We start from the raw sequence: 18,248 nt of genomic DNA, 5'->3' as shown, positions 1-18,248 counted from the left end.
GGAACAGGGAGTATCGTGCATCCTAGCACTTGGCAGCCTCTGCTGCTTGACTAACATCTACTAATAATTCTAACATTGTAACATCGTGTTCTATTTACAGACTACATCAATACTTAAAATTTATGAGCCCTCTCAAGGGACTAGTTAAAACATTATGAGCCCTTCTGAGACAAATATACTTTACACCATTTTCTGGGTCCTTTAGTGCTCCCTGAGCGGAAAATGGCCCATAGCACTTATCCCAAAACTGTCGCGTAGAAAAAAAAAGGGACTAGATGACCTGCCAGCCGACATCTGGAAGCTTAAGGATCTGCACACCGAGGTTACAACTTCGCTAACTGCGTTTTTCAATGCTGTGGTCGCCACCGGCAGACCTCCGACGATCTGGTCCACAAGTATCACTGTACTGGTCTTCAAGAACAAGGGCGACCCAGCAGAATGCTCCAACTATCGGCCAACACGCCTACTCTCTCACCATGAAAATCTTTGAGCGCATTATTGACCGACATCCGCGTGACATCGTTCGGATCAGTGTCGGCCAGTGTGCTTTGTGAGAGGCTCTGGAACTACTGACACAATACTCGCAGCCTGCAGGTTGATGGAGAAACACCGGGAGAAAAACCACTACACATTGCCTTCCTTGACTTGGAAAAGATCTTTGACGGTGTACCCTACCAGCTCATTTGGAATGCACTCCGCGACCACGGAGTGTCTGAGGACCTCGTCAACTGGGTCAGAATACTGTACACAAATACCAGCAGCCGAGTGAGGTGCCCGGTTGTACATCTGACAACTTCCCAGTGAAAATAGGTGTTCATCAGGGCTCTGCACTGTCGCCACTGCTATTCATTCTCATCATGACACTATGAAGGTCCTAGAATATAAGGTAAGCTCATAGAGAGGAAACGCTTCTCATTGGTTGCTTATTTGACGTCATTCCTAGTCGAAAACGAAATATCTTACTATGTCCTTATGGTAAAAACATTACCGATCAGAGGCCCGTAGCTTTAATTACACGCTAATATTTCATTAATTACGATTTATATTTTATTAAATGTAAATACAAATGGATTATAAATAAGAAAAATCCGGAATATTGAGCAAATCTTCGTAATTTTTACGTGTAAAGTTGAAATTAAAATGCGTTTTTCTAATTTGTAAACGAAATCGATTTTATCTATTGTATGATATTATAACAACAATAGTTTCTTAAAAGATTAATTTTGGTAAATTCTACGTAGGTGATTTATATATAAATGAATTAATTTATATCGTCAAACGACTTCTTTTTTAAAACTAAAAATTATATTGGTCTATTTTTTTAATTTTTAATATTTATGTACCAAAAACGATATTATTTACTCATACATATACAAAAATACCTTTGTCAAAAGAACAATTTTTTGTGTTATAAACATATTTATACAAATTAAGTTTCAGAAGAACAATTTTTTGTTATAAACATAATTTGTATATATTGGTATCAATAATAAGTGTTATGTAAAAACAATTAAATCAGGTACAAACTTTTTTTAATTTCCTTTTGTTATTACAATTTACTTTTCGCAGTAGAACGATCATATTTAATTAAATTGTTCAAAAATTTCAGTCTAATCCATATACGTTGCTTTACGTACGTGTATATAATGTCTTCTGGCAAGTTAATTGTTTGTTTAATTAATGATGTAATAGATGAAACCGTTTTACATTTGAAATGCTGTTTCACAGATTTTGTAAAAATTGATTCCATTTTTTAAACTAAATTAAAGAAATCTTCTGATGGTTGTGATAGCCCACCAGAAGATAAATCCTGAACAAGGGACATTATTGTATAATTATGTTCATATTTATTTTGGTGACTGACACTTCCTAAATTTGGATATTTTTTTTTGTATTTTCTCACAATCCATCCTGCTAAATATTGTAATCCATCATTTTTTAATTCATCTAATTCATCATTTTTTAGTTCTACATTTTCCTGAGATATCTTACATAAATCATCATCATTTACATTGCATGAATTTTCAGATATTCCTTGTTCTTTAGAACTAGACACATCTGAAACTTCTTGCAGTAAATCTGCCTCTTCAAACATTTCATTTATTAAATAATTTTCGGCTATCTGATCTTCTGTGTTTAATTTATTTTGCAATATTCCTGGTGATTTGCCTAAAATTATCATTCTTACTCTATATATTACTTCGAGTGGACTAGGGTGATCATATAAACCACCTTTAGTTTGAATCTGTGAAAATAGATTTTCTAAAGAATCCTGATTTACTTTACATGTTAAGATATAATAGTATTAGGAAATTTTGAACTAAGGTCGAAAAATAAATCTAGATATAAGCATTCCTTTTTGAAATGTTTGAAGTGATTGTTTAGATACACATCTCATATTTTCAATTATTCTGTAAGTATTATCAAGTATATTATTTTGTTCAGTTATGTTAAGGCCATAAGCACATTTGGAGGGATAATCAATTTTGTAATGAAAATTGGGTGTTGAACTATTCATAACATTCAAATCCATGCATTAATTGATGATATAAATTCAGAAGCTGCTAAAGCATTTTCAGTTTTAATATATCTTTTAATAGCAATAGCTGTAGAGTTAGAAAATAGTATATATTATTTCCATTAGATGAATGTATAAATTTAGTATTGAATATATTTATCCCTAATTCCTTCTATATTTTGTCCACCACAGTCACTAACAACAGCAACAACAGTATACCCTGCATCAAAAAGTTTTGAAATAACAGTAAATAACAGTTTTTTTTCATATTAACATCAAAATCCAAGTAGACTGGTTGTTTCCACGATGCAAATAGTCCTCTTGCCATCATTACTAAAACTTGATTATTGGGTCCAATAAATTTATCCCTCACTTTATCATATTCATATATATACTCCTTTACCTGAAATATCAGTAAAATGTTAAAACAGAAAATTAAAATAATTATTGAATTATGTGGTTTTATCAATATGAGTACAGTATATACAGTATTTACCTTCATCTCATCAAACTGAAGAACTGTAAGTTTTTCCTCTTCTGAAAGTTCAAAGCCTTTAATTTTCATGATGTTTATAACATCATTTAATATGCCTTGACAAAGATTTATTTTTGAAGCCCATTGTCAAAGTGTCGAAACTGCAGGTAACGGGATATTCATTTGATTTCTTAAGTATAAATATGATCTTATGCTTAAATATCTCAAAGTAAATGCCAAATTCATATCTTCTTTCTTCCATTTAATTTTCTTTTCTCTCCAGCAGATTATATATTTGTGTTTCTGTAAAGGTACCTTTCAATATTGACATAACAAAATCTTTTTTATTTTTTTCATTTATTTTTTTCAATTTTTCATGTTCTTTTTGAATGATGACAGTTTTACTTTTCCAAAATTTCAGATTTCTTTGGATTGCTTGCATTCTTATCTCAATATGTTTAATCTTCATTTTTAAAATAGAATTTTCATGTTTTAATTTAAAATTAAGATCTTCTAAAGTTTTACAATCGTTACATTTGTTAAGAGATTCTTCTGGTTTATCCTGTTTATTTACATATAAAAGTTTTTCTATCAAATTTTTTCTATTTCTTTTTAATAAATGATTCTCTTTCATTTGACTGCTTAATATTTTCATTTTCTATATTTCCTAAATTTACTGTCGGTGATGAAGTTTTCTTTAGTTTAGGTCTTGCCAATAAACCTAATAATTGGGCTTTTAAATTTCTCTCAAAATCATTTTCTGTGAAATGATCAGAGCAAACATGACAAGAATCAGGATTAAATTTATCTTTTCTTTTACAATTATGGATCCATTTTTCTCCTTATTATTGGATCATTAGGAAATGTAAAATAACTAACTTTCCTGTTTAATAACTTTGTTTTACAATAGCTGTTATTACAAGTTGCAACAGCACATGTTGCTCTTGGCATCTAAAAAAAAAAAAAATAAATAATAATAATAAAATTAGGTATTTTTTATTTTTCCAAATAAGTCTAATCAAGATATAATATTCTGAAGTGGTAAAAAGTAGTATTAACATTTCTTACATAAAAATTATTATACAAATAAATAACACTACAATAAATTTATACTAAATATATAAAACATTTCTATGCATTTTACGTAAATATGCATATTTTAAAAAGTTATATTAATTAATAATAAACAAATATTTCTTTTTTACATCTCGAGTTATCTTAAAAGTGTTACCATCCTGTTACGGGCCTGCTTATTATTTGTAGTCGTCGTTTCATCGTGCAGATACTATTTTTATACACGCATAAAACTATTCTTAGTATTTCAGTAATAAATATATTTTATCCGTAACCATATTCTGTAATTTCTACAGAACGAAGAGTAAAGACAACAACAGAATATCAAACGGTTCTAGAAACACTTTTGTTACTTCCGTACAATTTTTATCGATATAATTATGTTTAATAATAGTAATAACGATAGATATATTTACCTTCGAAGATTATGAGTCTAAAAACGCTGCACAAAGTAACAAAAATAGTGAAATTCCAAAATTTTCTTCCCTCGCTTACTGTGGCGAAGCAGTCGCTCGACCACGGATCGACTAGGAATGACGTATATCCGGAATCTGGCAGGAAGTGGCTAAATCGGCTGTATGAGCTAACCTTATATTCTAGGACCTTGAGCTCATACAGCCGATTTAGCCACTTCCTGCCAGATTCCGGATATACGTCATTCCTAGTCGATCCGTGGTCGAGCGACTGCTTCGCCACAGTAAGCGAGGGAAGAAAATTTTGGAATTTCACTATTTAATATAAGCAAAGACGAGTCGCTCAGAAGTCGCCGGCCTGAGGAGCCAAAGTAGCTCTGCTGAAAGTTTAAAGCTGCAGACTTGACGTGGTGACTAAACGGTCAGGTTACAAAGTCTCCTGTGTGCGAATTCCTTATAACCCCTGCAATCTTTGTCTAATCCAGATAAATTTTGGTTATACAGTAGAGACTCGTAAATCTGAACCCCGGTAATCGGCACGATTTTCAGTCGGACTGTGTCGTGCTGAATCGAACGTTTTTGATACTAAATTTACTTCTAAAGTATAATTTTCATGTTTTTATATTCTTCAATATATTTATTTTGTTTGTACAAAATGCAGAAATAATTTTTAACGATACGATAGCCTCGATTATTATTATAAAAATTTTCGTTAGGCTTAAAATCGACGAAAATTCAACACAAAGCGACACGCAACGGAGAAAAATTTGAACATCGGACAGGTTAATTTATTTATTCGTACGTAATGGGTAATCGGAACAAATCCCTAATCTGAACAACCCCAGTCCCCAATTGATTCCGATTTTCGACTCACTACTGTATTCGTTTTGTTTTGACGGAAAGTAAAGGCTACTGATTTTGCAGAAATATTAGTTATAGAATAAACGTTTTATCGATTTCGGATCGGTGATCGCGCGTTGCAGTGACCACGTGACGTTCTCGACGAGGAAATTACACCTTAAGTTGTATTTCCATATTTTGGTAAATGGCGTAGTTTAAACTTCATTAAATTCAAACTTTAAAAATGATAGCCGCGTCGGGTTACCTCTTAAAAAAATATTTCCATAATGACCACGTGGCGTTGTATTATCCAATCGGAAGTAACGATCTAGATTAGAAAGTGTTATCGCTCATCTAACTAATGTAGGTTACGTACAATTCATTTTTTAAAAAAATCCTCGTTGATAAAACAGACTTGCTATTTTGTCGAAAAAAACATTTGCTTAGGGGAAAGCGTAAGAGTGAAATTGGTCAGGTAGATTCTAAATCTAAAGGAATGACAACCGAGATACCGGAAGGCCACGGCTGCATAATTTAGAACTAATATTTACTAGGTAGCTACTCTTGTCCGATGTAACATCGAGTAAGAATGGCTTTGTCAAGGGCTACAGAAACAGCATCACGACGTCGAGCTCGACTTGAAGCTCTTCTCAAAAAATATTCCGTCATGCTTGACAGAATTTATAGTTAAAGAAACGTATATAGAATTTGCTGATCGTTAAAAAGATTTTTATATGTCTATCAATAAAATATGAAAATCCGTTGTTAAAGCAGTAATAATTAATATATATAGTCACTCTATTAACTGCGCAATTTCATTCTTAACGTTTACCATTTCAAGTTTTAGGGTAGGAGAAAAAGCTTAAAATATATCATAATTATGTATAGCTTGACGTCCTAAACGTCTACGTTAAGTCCGGAACGTTTTATTTCGAATAACTAAACCTACTTAACACTGTTAAAAGGTGCTTAAAAATTATGCTTTTAAAGCTACAAGTCCCAGACTATAAACAACGCATATATCAACGCTAAAAAAAAAAGTATAAACTGAAATCCGAGTAGAGGGCATCTTTTACGTCATTAAATTCTTTCCACGAATATACAATCAATAACAATGACGAACCCACTAGTTCTGAGTACTTGACGTAGAGGATTCGTCATCAAATATCACTGTAAAATCTTAAATTGTTCGCAATCTTTGCCTGTCATCATAAAAATGCGCACATGACTAGTATACGCCATTTACCTGTTTTATTTACGGAAATCGAACTTTTTTCGTCTTCAGCTCTCTTTTTACTGTGCTTGTTTAATGTGCACAATTTTTTTAAAATTAATGGAAGAGTAACAGACCTTAAAAACATTATTTCGTTACTCAGTAATTGTAAGCAAGATTAAACTTATGTTTGGATACACGTTGACAAAATATTAACATGTTTAAACCATCTGTTAAGTAAAAACAAAACACATCCATTAGGCAATTTCCTTTATTTCTTCTATCACACACGCCTGGGGTCTCTTTGGAATAAACATATCCACAGAAGTGGCTACTAGGTATTTTAAAAAAGTTAACAATTTCATAAATATTAAGCAAGCAACTTTACTACTATTGTCAAAAGTGTGGGATCGAAATCCGATTAAAAGAAAATAACGCTGTCCTTTTTCTATTTGTATTGCCCCAAAACCCAATTAAAAACAGAAAATGGGGTAATTCATAGAATCATAATTGGAAACTATAGGAAAAAACAAAAAAATGGCCCCTTTAGATATATTCCCAATTGGGGTATGTCCTTTTAAGCATAAACTGTGATCGAGATCCAATCCATTCTATGACCCCAGTTCGTTCGTTTATCACTTTAGGATATACTTTTACAGTTAATTATCCTTTTATACATTTTTTTTTTGGTATTGTCTTTGGGAAGTACGTAATTGGTGGATAACTACTGCATTGTTTCCATCTGCATTTTTTAACTTTTGTTTTTGCTTTCCTTTTGGCATGTCACTTAAAACGTGTGGGAAGGAAAAAAATTTTTTACACTATATACACTTCATTGGTCAAGCCCAGCTACCATGTGTGGATACATACAAAAGTTAGATTAAAACAAACTGCATTAAAAACATAAAATAATAATTATTATTTAGCTGATTCCACTTGATTGGATTGCAGTGAAGACATTACAAAAACAGGAAAAAAAGCTGCTTATGGCACTGAATTGGAAAGATGTAGATGCACTTAAAACACATAATTTTGTGTGTACAAGTATATATGTATGTAAATATATATTTTTTCTTTTGGATCTTGAAAGAACAATTAAAATATAATAATAAAACAGTAAACACGACGTATCATAGCTGGAATATTAAAATGATAAAATATGTCTTTTTTTTTTTTTTTTCGTTTTTGAATTTACATAGTTACTTATACAGTCTACAAAAAAATGGAAACAAACACTCGATGGATGACACAAACAGTGAGTTTCGTTTGTTTTTACTTTCTCTTGTTAAAGGCCTGTTCCGACTGATCTACTTCCCAGTAAGAATTCACACTATTAAATTGGGTCTGAGAAATCAAACTGTTCACTTCCCCTGCCAGCAGGCTGAAGTGTTACCTAAACTTTCTTACAAATTTCTTGTGAATTACAATTTTCAACTTGATTTTACCCTTTTTATATGTCCAATTACCGTTTTTTTTGTTTTTTATATATATATATTTGTACAAAAAATGATATACCTTTTCAAATATTTGTTTTTAATTTTTCGTAAAAGCATCTTGATTTTTCTTCTATGTTTTAACTATTTAGTATAACAACATAAATAATATATAATTATTTTATAGAAACTTTTTAACCACCTATTTGGAAAAGGTGCCAAAAAGCTTTTCTTCTTAATTGTATAATAATTGTGTAATCATGTGTTCACAATATAATATCACTTTTGTATGCTCTCTTTTGAAAATAACTGTAAATTCTATTAGAATTTAATCTAGTTCACTTGAAGTAAATTATAAGAATAACCACACCAACTATTCTCTAAATACAATCAGACTAGAATAGTGGACTATTGGTCCTCAAAATAAGACAATTTGCCAAAGTTCCGACCTAGGAACAAAATTGCAAAATGGATAAAAACCATACTAAATCTAACAAATTTCAGTTTCTTGGCAAACTAAGTTTAATAACAGAAGGAGATTTTTATAACTTGTCCTTGATATATCTTATGCAGTTAATATCCATAATTACTGTTCCAATTATGAAACAGTCATAAAACTATTTTCTTAAGCTTTCCAAATAAACAAAATAACCTTTGAATTCAGATGTGACTAATGGTCACTTGGATGAATTTGTTTGTGTAGTGTGTCTAGTTTGGGTTGGAGAACTACTTTTATTAAGTGTCAAATCAATTTTCCTATTTAAGCCTCTTTACTGCTATTTAATCCCTAATTTAAAAACACTTATTGAGTATTGAATTGGCAGAGGACTAAATAAAAGTCATTGATAGGAAGCAGACAAGTTGGCATTATGACACGGACGAGTCATTACGAATACAATATGTACACGATATTATGTGATAAATGTAAACTAGATTCTACATTTGTAATAAATCTGTCATGCTTTTTCCAGTTTACAGACTGTTGGTGTGGTTAAATTAACATGGAGTATCGGCTAACATAAATAGCACTGATCATCTTTCCACCTCTCTTTTGTAAATTACCCTGGTCTTTGTTTGTTCATTACTACAGCACCATGTTGAGCACATGTGATTACCAACCTTTTTGCTACCACCTGGACAGATGTGTTGTTTCACTACGTTTTGGTGGTGGAGGTGGTGGTCTTTTGATGGCAGCACCGGAATTGCACGTCTCGTCGTGAGGAGACTTTTTCCTTGGGTGTCGTGGCTGAGACAGTGAGCGGGACGGACGCTCATAGTGGGAGGGATGATGGGATGGAGGAGAAGTGGGAGACTGCAGCTGATCTGCTGAGGCCGGCGGAAGATAACATGGATCCCTAAATCCCAGGATCTGATGTGGTGTGGCCGAATGATCCACAGATAGCTGCTGGGCGACCTTCCACTTCTTCTCCATCACTCGGTGCAGATCACGAAGAAATGATGCAGGAGGGCAAGTGGATGACGTCTGTTCCTGAGAATGGGATGATGCTGATGATGATCTTCTGACCGGTGTTGTTGTTGTTAATTTTGTTGTCTCACTTCTTTTTGGAGGAGATGGTTTCTGCTGTATTCTCGATTTCCTCCCTCCCGATGCTCCAGAAGATTGAGAAGTGGGAGATTGTGCATCGAGTGATGAAGGGGATTGCAGATTTATACCTCCAGTCCTTCCCTGAAAGTAATTCTGAAATTTTGATTGAACACTTCCTGTAGGGGATGCTTTATTTTGTATAGGACTAATATTATCAGATGGAAACTCGTTATCTTCAAATTCATGTGAAGAACTATAACAGTCTATATTAAGTTTTGGTCTGTGTTGAGATTTATGTGCATTATAAGTACCCTGTTTTAATTCATTCAAAAAAAGAGATTGATTATGATGAATAGCATCAGCTTCCGATAATCTTCTCTGAATTGCTTGTGAATGTGGTTTTGGAGGTACAGCTGGGGCAGCTTTAACTTCAGGTGTTACAACTAAAATAGTAGATACTTCTTGTTCAGTTAATGGACCATTCCACATCTTTCTTTCTTCCTTTTCTGATTTATCTAATATAGGAGAAGGAGGTGGAGGAAGAGAATTGAGACTTGAGGTACTAGGCCAGCTTGATTCATCATCTAATGGAGGAGGTATAGGTGGAGGAGGTGGAAGAGAATCCAAGCTAAGTGTGCTGCTTTTAAAGGCTTCTGGAGGAGGAAGTGGTAATGAACTTGAATCAATTTCAAGAGTTTCTTGTAATTCTGGTGGAGGAGGTGGAAGCGGAAGATCATCAACTTCATTTTCTTTTACTCGACTGTTAACAGAAAGTGAATCTGATGATGGCTTTTTTGACAATTTTTTTGTTATGCAGTTAAAAGTAATTCTGTCATCAGTATGAGATCGTCTCAAGCTTAATCGAGAAGCTGCTGCTCTTCCTAAACTTCCTACATTACTACTTCCACTGCTGCTACTACTACTCAAACTCACATTATCTAAACTTACAACATTTAAACTTTCTTCTCCAGACTGCTTAGCAATACTTCTTGTAGTATTAGTAAGAGGAATTTTTGGTGTCATGCTGGGTTTTCTTTTAATTGTACCAATTGGAAAATCTGCTTCAAATGCAATCTGCTCTGCAGTTGGAGTACCAGTACTTGATCGTTCAGACATGCAGCCACTACTGCTGCTAGTACTGGATTTAATGGAATCCTGACGTGCAATGCTTCCATGACGCCTTGGTTTTTCAAAAGGAGTTGGTGTAGTTGAGGTTGGAGTTGATTCTGAGCTTCGGTTGCATTGATTTTCTGAATCTATCACTTCTTGAGTGTACTGATGACTAATTCCATTAACAGATGTTAAATCTGGTCTATCTGGAGTTGCAGGACTTCCTGAACTATCAGGACTTACTGTCATTGTTTTGGCCATAGAACAGATTGAAAAACTTCGTGCATGTGCTAATGTATCCAAATCATCTTCAACAATTTCTCGAACTAATGTTTCATAATTTTCCTTAATTTGTCTTCCATACTAAAAAAGAATAAAGGATAATTCCAAATTTTTCATTATTTATTCATTTACTTTCATTATACTTTTATTTTTAATTAAAAGACAATTCACCTTTGCTACTCTGATGCCAATTACCCAGTGATATAAGGATCTTTCATCTTCAGTACATAAATACTTGATATATTTTGAAGATTTTGTTTGTATTTGTGGATGCTATAAAATCAAGTTATATAAGTTAATTGGCACAAAAGTAAAACATTATAGCTTTATTGTAAATAAAAATTTACAATTTAGAAAGCTTACTTTAATTGCAAAGCCAAAGTCAGTAGGTGCTTTAAATTTCTTTCTCCACCCAAATCCAACATAGACATTATTCATTTCAAAAGTAGTCAAACAGGATAAATCTTTAGAAAACTAAAAATTTCAGATAAATTTAAAAATTATTTTGTATATTTACAAAAAGTTATAAGAGCAATTTTCAAACAGAAAAACTAATTATAACAAAAAAACTCTATAAATACAATTAATTTAATATTTATGGTACACATTTAAATTAATGATAATCACAAGTTGTGTAAACTGTGAATTAATTCATTTATAAAAAATTAAGTCACAAGAATATAGCTTGCCTTTGATTTGCCTTTTGGACAATAATACAATCCAGATGCTCTTAAAACAAAAAAATGTTTTTTCCATGCTTTTTTTCCATCACTTTTCAGGTAGAGATGACCTTCAACTTCTGGAACTCCTACACCAGTACTTGAAAAAAATTCCTGTAAATCAAGTGAAAATAAAATTATCTAAAAATTCACAATGTAGATATGAAAAAATCCAATAACAATATATAAACAGTCAAATTACCATAATTTAAATTACAATATTTTCCTTCTGTGGGTTTTCTTCCATGCAAGTTAAACAATTTTCTGACACACTAGTAAATTTGTAAAAACTACAATAAATATACAATATACCAAATACATTCATATCTACTAAGAGCCATTAAACATTTTATCTTCCAATTTCAATGTTCCAACTGTTTAACTACATTCATACTAAAACCATTTCATCTACTTTTTTAAAAACATAATTTTCTTAATAACTTTAAAACTAACATATTCTAACATACTGTACTGGCTATTATTACTTTCATACATTCTCCAACACTCCAACAGCAGAACAGCCCCTCCTACCCTCTATCAGGCAAAAACCAATTCCACAATTCATGTAAATTTATACAGTTACCTTCATTCATTAGTAACAAAAATTTTTTATCTAACTATCTCTGTGTTCAAACAACTTTGTCTTCATCATAATCATCTAAAAGAAAAGAAGAAAAAGGAAGAGAAGTGGTAACTGAATTAGAGAATCATATATTTGGGAAGATAACTTAATTTGTTCAAAAAGTTTCTATATACAGTCAAACCTGTTTTTATGCGCTCCTTTTATGTGCGATTTTTATTTGTGCGATTTTTTTAATTTGTGCGGTATAGTTGGCGACTAGTCTCGTGCGATTCGTCATGTCTTACGTTGACTTATTATAGCTAAATAAACTTATTATAGCATAAATGCACTTATTATAGTAATATTATTGCATGAATATGCGAAAAATGAAATAATTTACTTTTTAAGTCAACAAAACACCACCTGGACAAAAATATGTAAAACAGACGATAGACCAGACGATGCAGTCAAGTGCTGACATCTGTTGTCAATAAATTCTATTTCATACGGTTTTGAGTTATTTTCTATGTGAGACTTTTTTTATGCGGTCCCTGTTGACCGCATAAAAAAATATATTTTTTTAATTGTGTTGCGAAAACTATTATTTACAGCCATTCGTGAAGTTTCGTGAGATTTTTTTTTAATGCGGTCCCTATCCCCCGCATAAAAACAGGTTTGACTGTATAAGAATATATTTAATAAAAATAAAATTGTATTGATTTTTGATCAAGAAAAGAAAGTAGAACAAGTATTATATAAACTGAGAGCATCAACAACAGTAGAAGAAAAAATTTGCTGTCTTTTTTAGACTATTGTTATATTATACAGAATTAATTGTAAATGTAAAGAGCCATTCCCTTTGGAGAGACAGGAAGAATTAAAGAACATGTCAGAGCAATAAAGTATGATTACAAGAACTCAAACATTCATCACACATTCATTGTGTGATGAATGTGCATGTCATATTAATCTTGATACATTTAAACAACTTTCTCTTCATTATAGTCAGATGTAAAAAATTACTACTACAGTAAGACCCCGCTGAACGCTGATTGATATAACGCAGTCCGCTCGAAGCCTGAAAAAAGCTCAAAATTTACACTAATTCAAATTATCACGGCATTTCATTGAATATTCCCAAACACAAACCCATTAGCAAAAGGTGGCAATTCATCGTAGCACTGTACTTTCCTTAAATCTGTTTGTTTGGTGCAATTTTGAAAAAAAAATATAGCATCATGGATGCCATTGGCAATACTGACTTTGTTTGGCAAGAATTAACTGACATAATGCATGAACGAAGTGTGTGGCTAAAGGTATCCAAGAATTCTCAATGAGAAGAGCCTAATCAATACACCAGGACTAGATGCAGACAAGCAGGATATTGAGGAGTTACTGCAGATTTCTGGTGAAAGCCTAACCAACAACTGGCAGAACAAGGAATTCATGTAGAGCTGGAAAATAGAGATTCTGAAAACGAAATCTGTAGAGAAATTTTTTGGTTTCTTCATTAGAAAAAGTTTGGTAACAATAACAGAAATCATTGATCAAACTGTAGTGAATGATCCAGATTTTGAAAAGTGCAAAAGCAAAATGAGGTGTTTTGGATGCAATCTTCTGCTACCGACATTTGCTTCAGGAAAGTAAAAAGCAACAAATTAAACTAGACGACTTTATGGCAAAAAGCAAGGATTTCAGAAGAGCTAGGACCTTCATCACAAAAAATGAACTTTACATTTCTCTGTGCATATGTTTGTGTGTTATTTAACATATTTTTATATTAATTTGCATAATAATAAAATTAAATTTACTTACTTACTTAAAATTAAAATTATAAGTAAAATTTGGTTAGTTTTGGTCATGTGTTCCCCTTTCCCTGTTTACTCTGTTAAAATGACCTCGTTTAGCATTTTGTCATCTAGGAACAATGCGCATCCCCCACATTAAGTGGGGTCTTACTGTACTAATAAACAAAGGTAACTGTATAAATATATACAAATCATGGAATTGGTTTTTGACTGATAGAGGGCAGGAGAGGTGGTGGTGTTCAGCTGTTGAAGTGTTAGCAAATAGATACTAGAGAATATACGAAAGTAATAACAAGCAAATTGCAGCCCGGCATTGTGACAATGCCGGGCTGCAATTTCTAATCATATTTTTAATTTGTTTAATTTAAAAATATATTCTCTCCACTTCAAAATAGTAGTGGCTTGCTCCTTACAGTACATCATACTTTTCCTTTAACCCTTTCCATGCGGTTATATGCCTTTAGGTGTATGTCACGTGACTTGCCGTTAATTCGTGATGCGGCATACGCCTTTCGGCATAATTAATCAAAAAATTCGATTATTTTGCGTTATATTCGATTTTCCAGCGATCTTAGCTTTGATTCGCTATTCTGTAGGTCGATTGACTTTGTTTAAGCCAATAAACGTTTTGTTACCACCCCTGGGCCATAAATATTTTGGTAAATACATCCCCTACTATTCTACAGTAAATCTTCGCAGTTAACTACACAGTTGGCTGAAAACAATCAAAGGGAAACTCCTTCTACAGTTTTATTGAGTCTCTTCTGTCTTTGTTGACGTTACTTTAACTAATCACAGACTTATGAAACGAAAAAATTGCCGCGAAAAGCCCCGCCTCCAACCTTTGAAGTAAAATGTAAACAATCACTGTAAATTCGCTTTTTAAATCGATTTTTAATTCTAATTAACTAATTTAATGCACTTAGACATTAAATTAGCTAATTCAACAATATTTAGGCGAGTAAATATGTTTTTAAAACTATCTTCACGATAACAATCGACTACTCTCCCAGCTAAGTAATTAGAGACATAGTGTGAATAATGGCAATAACTTCTCCCCCGCTCTAGGTAGAAAGCTGCGGTTTGTTTTGTTTAATAGAGGACAGATGTTTCTATCTAACAGATGTACAAAGTTCAGCGATTCTCTGTAAATTAATTTTTTTTTCTTTTGTTCGTAAGCTTCAAATTTTAATATTATTTTAAATTTCTATTAAACTAAAAATTAAACAATCGTAAACTGTAATATGTCCTTAATCAAACGCAAAAAACAGATTAAACAACGCGATTTTAAAGCGAGATATCGCAATTTAAAAATCATCCAAAAACTGCAAAAAATGCACCGCATGACGAATTCCACTCAATTATTTGCTGTAGATCGCCCGCATGGAAAGGGTTAACAATGCAATCATGTTGGCCATCTACCTACAGTCATCTAACACCTTTCAGGGAAACTTTTGAATTGAAATAACATGACTTTCAGTTTACATCAGACATTCATATATAGTTAATTGGGCCTCCTACTCCTAAACTTTCCATATCTAGTCTTGTCTTTCACTTATCTTACTCTGTTGTCGAGATTAAAGAAAGACGGACAGATAGGTTGACCGAAGACATGGGAATTTATAGGTCTACAATTTTTTCAAATTGCAGCCCCACGAGGACTATGCATAACAAAATATTGTTTACAAAGGAATACAGCTAGTTCCGTTCTTTAGATTAGTTTTAAGATAAAAAAAATAAAATATTCTAATGCTTTTTAAAAAAAATAGATGAAAGTGGTTTAAGTATGAAAGTAGTTAAACAGCTGGAACATTGAAATTGGAAGATTAAATACACAATCACACTAAAAGCTATTAAACATTTTTTGTAATTTTTTATGTATTTACTAGTGTATTGAAAAATTGTTTGTATCTTGTTTATAGAAGAAAACTCACTGAGGAGGGAAATATAATTTTCAAAATGCATTAGAGTAAAATAAAGTTGATTGGTTGGTAATTATGGTGTTTGCTGATTTGATAATTTCTAGAAAATTACAGTATTTTGACCATTCATATAATCACATTGAAGATACAAAATGGAAACATAGTATAGATTACAGGTCATAATTAAAGAAATCATTTCTTTTAAATATTTTTTCATCATCATCAAGATTTACAAATCAACACTTTACCTCTAAAAGAGTAATTTTTCCTTCATCATCCAGTTCAGCACCTTTTTCAGATGAACTGCAACTTAATAGATAATCCTAAGATAAAAAATTTTTTATTAAAATTCTGAAAATGAATTATTGATTAATAATTACATCTTTAGTTCTCTATAATTATTTTGTTTATAATATGAATTACAAAATTACATGAGGTATATATATGATTAAAAATTGAAAAGAATTCTTTTATAAATGCATTCTGCAATAAATATCTCTCTTCAAAAGTCTATTTAAGTTAACAAGGAATAAGCAAAATAAAAATTTGAAAAAGATTATTTTCAATTCTTTTTATTTATTATTTTGTATTTGATTCACTCTAAACCTAAATTTTAGAAAGAAGTCATGTAATTATTGATAATTTATATCAAACTCAGAAAACACAGTTCATTTCTAATTTTATTATTTACATATTATTAAACATAGTAAAATTTAAAATAATATTGATATTACAATAATCAACTTTATGTATTAAAAGAAACTTTTATTATTTAAAGTAATTTAATACTAATAATTATTTTATTTCTAATTATCTTATAATTAGGTTTAAAATAATCTGAATGGATGTTATAAGTTTTTTTCTGTACTTTAAAATTGAGCTGCCCAGAGCTTCTTGTTCTTGTTCTTATTAAATTATCATGAAATTAGATTGATTATAAAACATTTTCAGTAAAAATTGATGTTTGAATCATAATTCTGAATAATTTTATTCTGTTAGAATTTGATTTTTGCTGTATTCAAAAACTTCCATTTTGGCATTTACCATTTTATTTCCCTGAGGAGTTCAATTATTATTCAATTTATGTTCTAATTATTTAACTCTTGATTTTAACAGTAATTCAACTTTATAGTTTTTAAATTAAAAAAACAAATTTACTGATTTATAAATTTTGTTACAAAAGAGTGTTTCATTGCCAAAAATTTTAAAAATACTTTTTATTTCAAAGACTGTTTATTAAAATACATGCATATTTAAATTGGTTTTGCAATTAATCAAAATATCAAGAATGCAGAAGTTTCAGTTATTCATTCAGTAACATTTATAAAGTTTCAGATTTGTTGATAATATCGAGGTTGAGGCCGAAGTTTTAAACATGAAAACGTGTATGTTGGACGTTTGGTGCCACTTTCCTGTAAGCCTAGAAGTTTGACAATGGTGTTTGGATAGTCAGTGGAATCATGCTCAACATTCCAAATGCCATTGTCAAACTTCTAGACTTACAGGAAAGTGGCGCCGAATGTCCGACATACACGTTTTTGCGTTTAAAACTTTGGCCTCGCCTCAACCTTGCTATTAATTAGTTTAATAACATCTTAATTTGAAAATTTTTGCTTCTATCTTATTACTGTATAAGTTTTTCTTAATTTTGATATTAAAAGTATTAATCAAACAACTGCTAATTCTATTTCACTTTTGAGTTTTTTCTATGCTTCAAAAATGCCTTCTTTTATATCATCTGGTAATTTAGTATTTAAGAATATTAATAAAAATTTTTATATCAAATTTTAAAAACAGTGATCAGATATGAACCTGGTCCCAACCCAAATAACTTTCAAGTCAGGAATAAAGCTGAAAAAATATATACATGAACTGACAATTTAATATATTTAATTTTGCAGGTCTTTATCATTTTAATATAAAATGTTACAGAATTATCTATTTAAAGAGCTTCTATTTTTTAATTATATATTTTTTCTCCTGTATTATATTATATCATATTATATCATATATATCAATAGACAGAATATAACAGTTTTAATGAATCAGTATATACATTCTCTTAGAACCTGACTGACTTTAAACCAACAATTTTTTTTTATTTATGATCTTTGTTAATTCACAAATGAACACTTTACCACATTTATTTGAATCTAAGATTAATGTTAATTTCGTCACGCTAACTTGGATTTTTTTAAATAGACAACTCAGGACTAATTTATGATGACAGAACTGTTTCTGTTGACATAAATTTGTTTAATATTTATTGCAAATAAGTTTTATATCCAAATCAGAAACTTCTTCATTCACCATGTTAGGCTCTTCTAAATCAA

General features: G+C 31.3%; 1 protein-coding gene across 7 annotated transcripts in view; it reads right to left on the bottom strand.

The window, feature by feature from the left end:
* Positions 1-6,786: 6,786 nt before the first annotated feature.
* Positions 6,787-18,248, bottom strand: part of pico — a 108,372-nt gene continuing 96,910 nt past the window's right edge. For all 7 annotated transcript variants that reach the window (XM_067281414.1, XM_067281418.1, XM_067281421.1 and 4 more), the window contains 5 exons: positions 16,164-16,238; positions 11,594-11,737; positions 11,268-11,378; positions 11,076-11,177; positions 6,787-10,985 (listed from right to left, as the gene is read on the bottom strand). In XM_067281414.1, the coding sequence (XP_067137515.1) occupies positions 9,093-10,985; positions 11,076-11,177; positions 11,268-11,378; positions 11,594-11,737; positions 16,164-16,238 (2,325 nt within the window). In that variant the 3' untranslated portion in view covers positions 6,787-9,092. The remainder of the gene's footprint in view (positions 10,986-11,075; positions 11,178-11,267; positions 11,379-11,593; positions 11,738-16,163; positions 16,239-18,248) is intronic.

This window comes from Centruroides vittatus, unplaced genomic scaffold (genome assembly GCF_030686945.1).
Source record: "Centruroides vittatus isolate TY-2023 unplaced genomic scaffold, ASM3068694v2 contig_918, whole genome shotgun sequence".
Taxonomy (NCBI): Eukaryota; Metazoa; Arthropoda; class Arachnida; order Scorpiones; family Buthidae; genus Centruroides; species Centruroides vittatus.
This window is presented reverse-complemented; position numbering and strand designations above follow the sequence as displayed.